The sequence below is a fragment of the Orbicella faveolata genome, unplaced genomic scaffold (genome assembly GCF_042242905.1).
Source record: "Orbicella faveolata isolate gen_17 unplaced genomic scaffold, um_ofav_v1 contig_36, whole genome shotgun sequence".
NCBI classification, from domain to species: domain Eukaryota; kingdom Metazoa; phylum Cnidaria; class Anthozoa; order Scleractinia; family Merulinidae; genus Orbicella; species Orbicella faveolata.
The window spans coordinates 5,869,017-5,882,155 of NW_028301565.1; the positions used below are offsets into that span (position 1 = coordinate 5,869,017).

The 13,139-nt window shown below is 39.9% G+C and overlaps 1 protein-coding gene across 4 annotated transcripts in view; it reads right to left on the reverse strand.

Moving 5' to 3' along the window:
- Nucleotides 1-9,384, reverse strand: part of LOC110050757 (uncharacterized) — a 40,644-nt gene extending 31,260 nt beyond the window's left edge. The window contains exons 1-3 of one of the 4 annotated variants that reach the window (XM_089274973.1): nucleotides 8,937-9,384; nucleotides 8,333-8,448; nucleotides 6,479-6,573 (exon numbers count right to left, since the gene is read on the reverse strand). In XM_089274973.1, the coding sequence (XP_089131099.1) occupies nucleotides 6,479-6,573; nucleotides 8,333-8,430 (193 nt within the window). In that variant the 5' untranslated portion in view covers nucleotides 8,431-8,448; nucleotides 8,937-9,384. Of the gene's footprint in view, nucleotides 1-6,478; nucleotides 6,574-8,332; nucleotides 8,495-8,936 lie in introns of all 4 variants that reach the window. The other 3 variants (XM_089274972.1, XM_089274974.1, XM_020756711.2) reach the window with 3 other exon arrangements.
- Between the last annotated feature and the right edge of the window lie 3,755 nt (nucleotides 9,385-13,139).

Consider the following 13,139-nt stretch of genomic DNA (forward strand, 5'->3'; position numbering starts at 1 on the left):
AACTCCAAAGACAATTGCTAATAGTTCCTTTTCTATCTGAGCATAGTTAGTCTCAGTAGGCGTCAGAGCCCTGGAGGCATATGCCACAGGGTGCCCATCCTGCATCAAGCATGCCCCAAGACCACTCCTAGAGGCGTCGCACTGGAGTACAGTCTTCTTTTGGGGGTCAAAGAACTTGAGCACAGGTGCCTGGGTTAGCACCTGCTTCACTTGATCTAGACACTGGCCATGAACTTCTTTGTCCCAGACAAGCTCATTCTCCTTCTTAACAAACTCTCAGTGGTTTGGCCAAATCTGCTAGGTTGGGAGCAAACTTCTGCACGTAATCTATTATGCCTAGTACTCTCTGGACACCTTCCTTGTCCATAGGAGGCGGCATTTCATTGATAGCTTTCAGCTTGTTTGGATCAGCCCAGAGACCCTACAACGATATGATGTGGCCCATGTAGCTGAATTACTTTTGTCTGAACTGTATCTTCTCTGAGTTAAGCTTGATGCCCTTCTGCCGACAATGGTTGAACACTTCTCGCAGGTTTCAGTCATGGTCTTTGAGTGCTTCCTCATCGGTGTCTCCTGCTCCAAACACCAGGATGTTGTCTGCTATAGCCTTCTCCTCTGAAACTCCTCTGGGGCTGGGGATACACCAAACGGCAAGCGAAGCCACCTAAAGTGTCCCCAGGGTGTTCCAAAGGTAGTAGCAAAGCTGCTTGGCTCGTCCAGCTGTATGTGCCAGAACCCATTTTTCGCATCCAATACTGTGAACACACGTGCCATTGATAACAGAGACAGCACATCATCTATTGTAGGTGAGGGGTAATGATTTCTGTGTAAAGCTTCATTCAGTGGTTTCAGGTCAATACACAATCTAACTTTGCCATTTTTCTTTGTTGTGACCACAAGTGCTGAAATCCAGTTTGTAGGTGTATTGACCTTCCGAATCACTCCAATATTTGACAATCTGTCCAGTTCTTGTTTTAGAGGCTCTCTGAGGGCAATGGGGACTTTCCATGTAGGTAGCTGGACTGGCTGGACATTCTTGTCTATCTTCAGGTGGAGTAGCCCTTCTAGTTTGCCTTCTCCAGTGAACACATCAGTTTACTGCGAAATGTAGTCTTCCACCTTGGGACCTTTCTCCTCCACACTGCTTGACTCCACAGAAACGATATTCTGGCTGTTGACTGTTAGCAGCTGAAGGTGTTCGCTGGCCCTCAAGCCCAAAATGGATTTACAATCACCACGAACAAGATGAAACTCAATGCTGTATTTCTTATTGTCTTGGGGTTGACAACTTTGAATCACTTCTTGCCCAAGGGTTTGACCTCTGACTGGTTGTACATTACCAGGGTCATGGGGGTTTCTTCCAATTCACTCAAGCTGTTTTGGCCACAGAGCTTTAACACTGTCTGATCCGTCATGATGTTTACTGTTGATCCAGTGTCTAACTGAAACTTTTCCTGGTTTCCATTGACCAGTAGAGTGGCAAAAACTTTGTTAGGGTGACGACTGGAGGCTAATGCATTAACCTGCTCTTTCACTTCAATCTCTGCCACATATTCATACTCCTCATCTTTGGATGTGTAATCCACAGACAGCACTTTCTTCTTAGATTCTTGGCAAAACACCGCAAAATGGTTTGGCTTGCCACAATTCTTGCAAGATGTTCCCCATGCACAGCAGTTCTTCTTAGTGAAGGGATGGTGCCTGGAACAAAACTTGCACTTGCGTTCTTGTGACTCGTTTTGGTTCTTCTCTGGAACCTTTGTCTTTTTTTCAACTGTTTTTCTTTTGTCTCCCTTCACGAAACAGGCATCCTCTTGATCCATCTCCTTTAGCTGCCTTGCTCATGTCTGCGAAGATCTGCAGATGTCTATACATTGTCCTAAAGTGAGCTTGCTTGTCTGCAGGAGCTTCTTACGAGCAGAATTGTCATTGATGCCCACCACCATTCTATCACAAATAAGTGAGTCTGTTAATGACCCATAATCACATGTCTTTGCTAATTGTCATAATGTGGTGACATAAGCTGATTCATTTGACTCTTGGTTGAACTCAACGGTTGAACACAAACCTTTCATAGGTCTCATTGCACTCCCCGATGCAGTGTTGTTTCATCTTTTCTAAGATCACTTCTGCGTCTTTTCTTTGGTCTTCGTTCTCAAACTCCATAGCATCAATTATGTCTAACGCATCAGAACTGATGCACGTAAGCAACGTGGCTGCCAGTCGTTCCTTATTTCTACCCGGGTTTTCGGGGTCTTTTAGCTGAGCCGTGATTTCATAATTTGACCACGCTCAACAGAATCGTTGCCATTTGCCAGGAAGATTTCCAAAGCTTAAATCCATCCTTTCTGGAAGCGGTATATTCACAGGAACAGTTATTAGCAAGGGTTGTGTACCTGAAGTGCCACCACCTTCTTCACTCATGGTAGGCATGATACTTGTACAGAAATATCGACAGAAGAGTTCACAGAAAATACTTCAAAAAAACTCACCAAGTTGGCTTCCGGCCAGGCCACGAGCAGCAGTACTGTGCATTTAACTTCTGACACCATGTAATGTAGTCTAAACGAGACCAAACGATGACAACACAACGTTTTTAATAAAGCTCATAAAAGCCCGCCATTACTAGCTGTAATACGACAACAACTACATCTCATTCTACTGCACAAGCCCAAAGGGCCTACGACATCATAACATCATTACACAACATTACATCACCTAGCCAGCTAGTTTCTTGGCCAATTTGGGTAGTTCACATGGACATTGATGTTCCAATGTACTCTTTTCCCCCATGACTCAGGTCTCCTGTGACTCAGGTTTCTCCCTTATATTTACACCAGTTTAAGGTTGAGTTGTGTGATCATCCTGAAACAATCAGTTGCCTATGGGCTGCCCAGTTTCTGGGATGGCTTCCAAACTGGCTTTGAAAACTCTTCAGATCTCTCAGATCAGCTTCATCTAACATGTCCTTTGCCTTGGAACATCCTTGTGGTAGATGCTCTCTTTCAAATGTAGTTTCCTAGCTCAGAATTGCTGGCCTCTTCTCCTCCCCTCCTTTCTTGCACATCTTATCAGTGGGTTTGGAGTGACCCCAAATGGCAACCAACCTGGCAAATGGCATTTGATCCTGCATAGGATATATCATCTCTACTTGGGCATATTGTCAACAGTGTATCCCAAAGTTCCATTCACAGTGCAGAATGTCACATAAGACTCCTTCATTGACAGCATCATGGCACACAGCCATGGTACTTTAATGGCTAAGTTTGATGTAGCTACTGTTTACTGTAATGTGGGAATAAAATAGCACAGCAATTATTTTGTGGACATGGATCTCCATTACAGCTTGCACTCAGCCCCATTTATCTCCACAGTCATTACAGACTTAGTCCAGGAGCCAAGAGAAAAAGAATTGCACAGTTGTTGGACTCCTTGATGTTCAAATGTTTCTGCTCCTGGTACAGTTTTCAAATTGTCTCCCATTAGGCACCTTCACCTTGTCTGCAAGGTTTGCCCCCCCCCATGGTCATACATTTTTGTGCCATATGATCAACACATGCTGCTGAAACAACCAGCCCATCAGGCTGAATTTGGATTTTCTGTTGGACTTACCCTGGTGGTGGGGGTTAGAATCAACTCAAAGTAAGTTAACCAATAGGTGCCAGTTCTTTCTTACATAGGACCTAGCTCCACCAAATCATGAGGTCTACATCTTGGCTCAACACTACTAGATCACCTTCTGCAGGCAGGATGGTTGCTTGCATCTTTATGGCTTCCTTCCTCCAGCTGATGAGCAGATGTACTTTTTGACAGTACTTGCCAACAGCCTGAACTACTCATCAATTAGGGTTTCCCTCTTGGCAGTGCACTCCCTCCACATTGACTGTGGCTTGCTAATCCATTAGTCATTTGTTGTCAGCTTCAAGGGAACAAAGCAGGTCCAAGGATCTTTGCCTTCCAAGTGCCTCCCTATAACTATTGATCTTTTTCAGACTAATCAGCTTGCCCTGAATCTGGATGTCAGAGACCACATCATGCTATGGGCCACATGGTCTTGTTGGCTTCTTTGGTTTTTTGCAAGCTCAGGAATTCACAGTCAGTTCTACCTTTGAATAAAGTGTTCATCTGTCTGTTAGTAATCTGCAAGCTGACTTTGTGGTGAATCCCTCCTGTGTCATAGTCCACATTTAGTGTTCCAAGACAGACTCTTCCGTGTGCACTCTCCATGTGGGCTGCAATAGTTATGTAGGCCATGGAGACAGTGTGGCTTCTCTTGTGTTGGCCCTTGGTAATTGCCATAAGACGTGTGGTTGTAGCCCTGGGGCCTCTGTTGTTGCATGAAGATGGTTGCCCAGTGACTCAACGTTTGTCCTCCATAGGTCAGTCAATTCTACTCTATGCAGGCTTTTTTGGTTCGTACTCTGGCCATACCTTTGAAATTGGCACTGCCACCATGGCACCATCTTGGGGCACTCCAGATCACATAATCAAGACATTGGGGTAATGGTCTAGAAAGGCCTACCAAATTCATATCAGAACAGCAGTCTGCGTCATCACCAGCATTTCCCAACAGCTAAGGTAGCACATATGGCCAAGCCAGGGTGCCTCAGATTTGGCTGTTCTAGGACCTGTGGTGGGTGTCACAAGCCCTCATCATGCTCTGAGTTGTTCTTAACTCAGAGATCCCTTCAGCCTGGTGTATTGGGTTCCATTTGGGAACATCAAGGTACATGGCCTCTGGTTCAGCTTCCCAGTTTCACCCCCAGGCATTAGTTAGGTTAACCATCCTCCACTTGCAACATAACCATTAAATATAATCAATAGAATGTAACTTGGTTCATGGCAAATAGCAAGAGCCATCTCAGCATTTCCTCGCATTGAGCATATGTTCTTACTCTTGCAGTTCTAGTGGCACTGCATGCAGGCTAGTCTGGGGTCAGCAGTTCCATGTGTTGTTCATGTTTAACTGTAGCACTTGGGTATTTAGTGGGCATTTTTTCACAGCATTTTGACGTTTGGACATTTTCCCTCCCTATCCCTACCTATAATGTGGTGTTTTCCACCTACTGGTTTTGTTCTTTAAATTTTACACTGATTGTGCTACAGATTCAGTGTGATGGTGCCAGGGTAAGTGGCACATGTGTGGCTCCTGGCTGGGTGACCAGTTGGGGAGGTCAATAGGGTATATCGCCTTGTGTTCAGCTTTGCAGTTTCAGCCCCCAGGCAATGCTAGGGCACCCAGTTGTCCATTTGTGACATAGGCTTTTACGTATTGATAAAAAGAGCCAGAACATGTGTTATGGAACTGAAATTACTCAAACATATTCTATAAACTTTCATGAAGTTAAAATTAAATTCAGTTCAAAGAGAATGTACACAGAAGGGGGTCCTTGGCATTGGAAATTCACACTGATAGGGTGTCAAGCTAGGTGTCTAGGTAGTTAGAGCATGTACGCTTATATGTTTTTCCCAATAAGTAGAAAGATCCATAGACATTGATGCAGAACAGGTAAAATAAAGGGTCCTTTCCAATCAACAAAAACTTCCCAAATTTGTGAAACAAGGGTAAGTGTTTTGGAAATTTCCGGGGAAAGTTTCCAGAAAATTCAAAACTTGTTCACTTTCTGCTGATTCACCAAACATAAACAAGTAGTCTGCATGAGGAAAAAAAGGCTGTTTGCTATTTCTTTTTGTTCCAGAGAAATTTGAGTTTTTAAATATGCAAATTAGCCAAATGATAATGTCATAAACTCAACCAAATTTTGATCAAAGATGAGGAAAAAAGAGATCTCAACCATTTCGAATCAGAAATGTTTGATTCTTTGCAGTATGATTCTACTAGAAGTGCTCTACAATATGAGCTTAACAGTTTTGCTACCATGGACACATACTGGGTTCCAGACGTTCCCGATATTAAAGCATTTTCTCACCACCTGTGGCATTCCATTTTGATGTTTGCTAAATGATGCCTATCTGCATGATCCAGCAAGTATATTAATGTGTTAGGTTGAGTTTGTGGCCTGTTTAATGTTTTTGGAGTTGAAAATCACTAAAACATTAAAATCAGATTGGATGGGACTGGAAAAGAGTGAATTGCCATGAAAACAGACTGATTTATAGCCATAGACATGTTGCCGGTAGCCTACCAAGTTATAATGGTCTCTGCTGCAAATTAGAGCTCTATTTATATACTTGATGTAATATTGGGTTGAGTGTATGATGTCATCAGTCCTCTCCTTGGCACACTTTACACATCTTTCAAACTTAAATATCCTCAGAACTAATGCAAATATTTGGTAATGGTAAATGGCATTATTAATCTTTCGTGGAATTCTATAGGATAGGCCAAAAAATTCAAGTGGTAAAACATTTGATCACAACATTATAGGACTTAAATGATAGTATATTTATACTGAAGTACTTGAAGTATATTTTATACTTGAAGTATATTTACACTGAACTTAATCCATTAGCAAACCTGTTTGATTAAAAGAAGGCACTTCAGGAGAAACTCTCTTTTCATATCCATCAGCAGTTACAATAGAAAGGAGAAGGAAAAAAGCTATCACAAATCTGTAATAAAATAAAAGTATGTTCAGCAAAAGATCTCTAGCATTACAAAACAAATGCATTAACAATTGCAAAGCAACCATGAATACCAAGGATGTTGCTTCTCCTCCTCTGGATTGAGACCTCTTAAAAAATGAAAAAAATCTACAAGGTATTCAAAAGCACACCAAAACATGCAGGAGCAAATGCCAATGTTGTCAAATAGAAAAAGTCATGATTGGGTTCATGACCCTGCAAAATCATATTGACTTTAAAAAGAAGTTGGAGGAAAAGAGCAATTACATCAACAAAAGAAATTTATAAATGGAAAATAATTTAGCTTTACATCAAGGCTTTCAATCACAATTTTTAAAACTTAGAATTTCTCTGCAACTAGGAGCACATGTTTCAAATTTTGACACAATATAAGTAGTAAACACTGTACCATATACACCCTTTCTTCATAAGAATATATTTCATAAGAATATCTAGTCTGAAATTTGCAAAATTTTGAAGAACATATTTTAAGAACATATTTTACATTGTATTGCAAACTTCTGTGCGTCTCAAAAGAAATCATTTCTAACAACACCAAATGTCGAAAACAAATGGTGCCATTCATGTGAAACACTTGAAAGTACTGGTGAAATGAAACCGATGATGAAATTAATTTTCACCAGTAATTTCATAATTTCTCAGAACTTTGAAATTTATTTCCTTTACTTCCCATGGGAAATTGTTTTTGGTGTTATTTCAGGCAAATATTTATATCTTTAGCTTTAAGAAAATGCAGAAAGGACTGTAATTTACTTTAAGTTATTCTGTTACAAGGTTTTAGTCCACTAAAAGTTGAAAATGCTCGATTTCCTTTCGGATTTCGTCTTAAAACAATATTCTTATATAAAAAAAGTCTAATTAAATTAATTATCTTTAATTTCAAATTAAAATAATTTTCACCCACATAAATTCAACGGTGCATTACATTTATCAAATTGACTAAGTAGTAACAAATCTAAAACACATGCAAGTATAAGCATTTGCATATTTTTTTCTTTTCATTTTTTTTTTTTTTTTTGACTGCATATGTATTGTATTTTTTATGATAGTTGTCCTTCTTCTAGACTAACTTCTGTAACCTACATCTAAAACCATGACCGTGGGGGATTCCCTCTATGCAAAATAGAAACATTAAACGAGTGGCCAAGGAGAGGTTCTCCAGAAATAACATACAAAACCTGGCACAGAGAAATCACACTTCCAGTCGCTATAAATCCCAGTTAGTGCACTCCCGTGTTGAAATTTATCTAATTTAAAAAGCGTGATGGGTCCGGTCCAAGATTAATCTTTCTTGTGTATTTACTTTAGAATTACTATTTGGCTTAACTTCACTTGAAAACAGAGTGGAAAAGTGGCTTACAACATCGTAATGACCATAATGACTTTGAGGTTATCACTGTCAGAGATATTCTTGAAATGTAAACATTCGTTTACCGACAAGCCAGCAACCACTCACTTGCTTTTCTGAAACGTAAATATTCTTACTTCGATCATTTCTATTGAAACTTCTAGTAGACACAAAATAACCTAATACAAAATATCACAAATCAATATAAGTTGTGACAACTATTTTTCAACGCGCGATTGTATTTGCGACACGTAACCCCTGTGTGAACAAATTGATTACACTGATGGCTTTCAAAATACCCATAGCAAAAAAGGGATACAGAATGGGGTTTTGTGCAATGTCGTTCCTACAAACGCCCGCAGGAAAGACACTACTCACCTTACAAGTTTGCTAGTGAAAAGCCGACGGAAGGACTTCGGATTTCCCACTTTCAAATGGGCAAACACGTCCTTCTTCACAGGGAACGAGGTAATCATCGCATCCTCAAGGCAAGGCTTACACAAAGGAATGACACTGGATTAGGTTTCTATCTAAAAGGAACTCAAGAACAAAATCTCACTGTGAAAAAAAGCGACATTTCTATATATTTTATTGACAGCTGACGAAACTCGTCACGTTTCGACGAGAACCGTCACGCGGTTCACGGCTCTCGTTGAAAAGGGTGGTCTTTGTAAGTCTACAAAGCTATGTGATGAAACTACCGCGTAATCAGACGGATTAAGAAACGGAAAACACACAATGGTGATGTGGCGTTGAAAGAAACAGCTCTTTCAATGTACCAAGCGATTCCACACTCGTTTGCTTGTGAGAGAAAACTATCTAGCTTTCCTATACTTCCGACGTAGTAACCTTCCTGAACTAAAGTTCTAAGACTTCTGCAGTCATCAACATGGCACTTGCACATTATATTTCAAATAAGACAATCTAAGGATTCAAAAGAAATCTTTCTAAAAGCACTTTTTGAGGACGAAATTGCGCCTACCTGCAGTTTTCAGTCTGGAGAATACTGCCGGCCTCGGTATTTTGAAAAACGCTGCACGCGATCTTTTTCAGTGCAAGCCATGCGTCAGGACTGGATCCAAGTGGCTTGACTGGGTGTCAAAGAAAGACTACAACAAGGCCTTTGTTGCTTGAACAGGGAACACCTTTGTCCGCTAATATGCTCTGTCGGTGTGCAGGTTCGCAAAATGCCGACAAAATTGTTTCAAACGCCTTTAAGTTGTTTGAAAGGAGACCAAAATTGCACACTAAGTTAAAGAAATTGAGCGGGTTCCATAAATTCTACGCTCAATAACAAGGACAAGGACAAGAAATCTTGAAGGGAAATGCAATCCGTGTGAGGGCTGCGTGACAAAATGTCACGCAGACGTCTGGTACCAGCTGAAGGAAAACTTTTGTAAGGAATTCCGCTGAGCCACAGCAAAATTTACAAGATTATAAATTTATCTACCTATATTTGGAAAGATATAAAATTTTAAAATAAGCGAAAGCTACAATATTACCCATAAATAAATTACCTATAAGGTCAGTCCGTAGACCTAAGCTTTTTTAGAGGATCAGCAAAGGTTCATCTTGCTGAGTATAAACTTATGAAAAACTTAGGCCTGAGATTTTGCACATATAAAAAACATGTCCCAAGAGTTTTTGTCTGTCTCTTCAATTGCGCCCTGTGGGGTGTTATAAAGCATTTATTTTTTTCCCGCTCAAAGTCTTTTCTTTTCTTTTCTTGTCCGAAGAAATAAGTCGGAAAAAAAAGACTAGTAGTAACTCGTAGACTATAATATTTCTGGCTAACCTGAGTTCTACGTCTATACAGCTACCTCTTACACTTACAAATACATAAAAGCCGGCAGCATCATTTATTTTATATGTAAGTTAAATGATTAACCTGATTTCTAAGGGACATAAAAAGCAGCAGGTAAATTTTTAAATACAAGCAATAAGGCTTAGTTTGAAGACAAATTCATAAGGTTCTTGGCTCATGGACTAATAAAATACACACTGTGCGGTTGGTCTATGATACAATAATATCATATTATGTGTCTTGAGACTAATATGACTGAATCTTTCAACCCCTCTTCTTCTAGAGGCTTCTTTCGCTTCTGTTCCCGGCTTCTAATGCCCCGGGGTTATGTCTGACCGCACAACTGAAATTGATACAGGGCCGAGCTGAACAAACTTCCTGCCTGGATATCTTGTTGTTCGACAAACAATTTGCACTTTTTTTTTTACAAGAATCTTTATTTCTAAGAACATAGAGGCTGAAACTGGCGAAATTTTAAGAATATGCTAATAATATACCCAGGGCCGATATTTTTGCGTGTTGACGGAAAATGAAATACAATAAAAACACGAAATTTTACCATCGAAAAGTATGGTAAATTCCCTCTTTTGAAACATACTAGCTAACAGAGCGATAAAAACTGCGTATAAGGTTATTATATATTGTAAAAGCAGCTGCGCAATGTAACACGATACAGACGTCATACAGTTTTTCCTGGTCACATCCGTTTTATTTAACTGAAATATATGTATAATGCTTTGTAATATGAGAATGTACACAGGAATATATTTCCCCTAAAGTCGGCAGAAAACAAGACTTTTTTTGTATTCAGTCTGGGTATGAAAAATGTACATTCTTATAAATATATAAAAAGAGTGTATCCTTGACGCGTTCTAGCGGCGATACAAACCAAACTCCCATGCGTAAGTCGAGGAAGTCATCGCTTTACCGCTTTACTCTATAAAATGATCTCTGTTTAGAGTTATCTCAGTATTTTCTAGGACGCTGGGTAACCTTGTGAAAACACGACAACTGTTTAAAAATTTACACCTCTTTTGGGGGCGAACATAAATTCGAACCACACCTACAAGACGACATATGGGGTTCTTCCTTTCAAATTATCGACGATCACCTCTGTCGCGTTATATGTTACTACGTACATTAGTTGCAACATACAGGTCAGTCATTATATGTGTGTGTCCTGTGTAAAACTCGGGCCAAGCAAGTAAACAGTTTGCTTTAACTACATGTAATGAGAACATCGTGGTACTTCATCGCAGACTTCCACAACTATTGTACCTAACGGTTGCAGTTCTTCATAAGTCGGTGCGCCGGTCGATTAATATGTAAAACAACCCCGTTCCTCCAACTAAAACGAAAAGAGTCGATTAGAAAAACCTTTATCGGCCTCATTCCACCATGGGGTTTAAATCAAGTACTGTTATGAATGGGGGCAACAGAACCACAGGTCATTGGACATTACTGACGCCTAAGAATACTGACAAAGAATGTGCCCCTTTATTTTTCTTCTGTGACTATTTATGTGTCAGTTGTATAGATCAATTCTTTATTGAGAATAAAGAGGTCTTGGGATTATATTTTTCTGAAATCAAAGCTTCACAGAGTATTCCTGAGACGGAACTCAATCCTCGATGGGTTTAGTATTTCTTTCGCTAGAGACCAGATTTTATTTTCAACGCAAAATGCAGCTATTTTTATAGATTGCAGAGCTTTTGCACGCGATATGACGTCATTGCTACCTTAGTTCAGCAACTCTCTGTTAGAAAAAGAAATAATTATTGCATTTAAGTAGTGGAAACAGTAGACAAGAAATTGTAGTATCTCTGCGGTACAAGGCTTAGTAGCAAGCAGAGAAAGGAAGTAAGCAAAGATCAGAAATGAAACAAATGTAGGGTACAATTTTATCTTGTTCACAAGCTATCATAGGACCTCCTGTAAATATTCAAATTTTATAAGTACCGTATGTCAATTAGTGTTGCTATTTTTACTACTGTCCGCAATTAGTCTATCTAGGCTAAACGCATAGACACTTAAATAAAGGTTTTACTTTTACTTGCTTACCTAGAATAAAAAAAAATTTCAGTCTAATTAATAGCAGAGGCCTCTGTTTGTGAATTGACTGACAACACAATCGGGGGCCTTCATAACACTTGCCATCGTGCATGAGTTCTCGACAGGATTTTCGATAGGATCTGGGTCATGATCATAAAGAAAAGAGGCAAGATCGGAAACTCGTTCTGACACTAATGAAGGACCGCAAAGGCACACACAGAAGCACAAATGAAGTCTTCGTGTATTTGTCTTTTCTGTCTACGGGAAGAGAAAATACCTGAAGATAACCAAAACTGTGATAATAAACCACAAACAAGTACATATGGCTGATTGTGAGCGATAAATGTTACAAGAATCGCAAGTCACGAAACGGATTGCAAAGAAGGCTTCTGTACCGGATAACACTCCGTTGAAATGTGGCAATGTCCAATATAGATACCAAAATGTTGTCACTGTGGTAGAAGAAACCGCCTCGAATGTAAATGAAAAAAGGGTGGCAAGCACATACCTAGGAAAGCATAGACAGAACATCCTTTCTCCAACAACAGACATCTCGAGTACATATCTAGCATAGCTTTTGCCGCGAATAAGCAACCATTTGTTCTCTCAGACAGTAAACCATTTGACAAATATTTGAGAGAAATCTGTTTTGAGATCTTGATGATATCCAGCAAATACGCACAAGGGTAAGAAAAGAAAAATTAGCTAGTGGTTACATTTGTACATTGGATTTTCAAACTCAAGTGCTTACTCGTGATAGTCGATAAATATCGGGCCGAAAGGTGTTATCGTCAAGTGTGTCTTAACACCATAAAGTGTAACAAACCGAAGGTCAAGCGGTAGAAAATCTTTGTCACGAATCCGGCACAAAAAAAAAACAATATAACCTGTCCTCCAAGTATATAAAAACGGACTGACCTGAAACCCTCAAAGAGAAATTCAGTCTACGTTAGATACGAAATTAGTGGAACAAAATGAAACATTGCCTGATGCGACAAGACGGCAATATTTTCCCCTCAGCTAGTCAATACAGTAAACAGCTTCTTATTGTATTTAACTGATGTCAGTGCCAGCAACCTCTATAACGTATACCGATGAGTTACTCGACAAAATCACTAACACGATGGCTCATATGAAAAATCCTGTTGCCGCCAAAATAATAGTAGACCAACTGATGCTGGTAAAAAGCAGGCCTGACATGGCAGAGCTCCGGTAGAAAAAAAAAAGGCCAGTGGCATGGGAAGGCGAGTCCCCAGATTACTGGCAAAGGTCTGTTAGGGCGTCATTGTTCCCTTGGGGCATAAGACAGAAGTCTTAGTCAAAAGATCA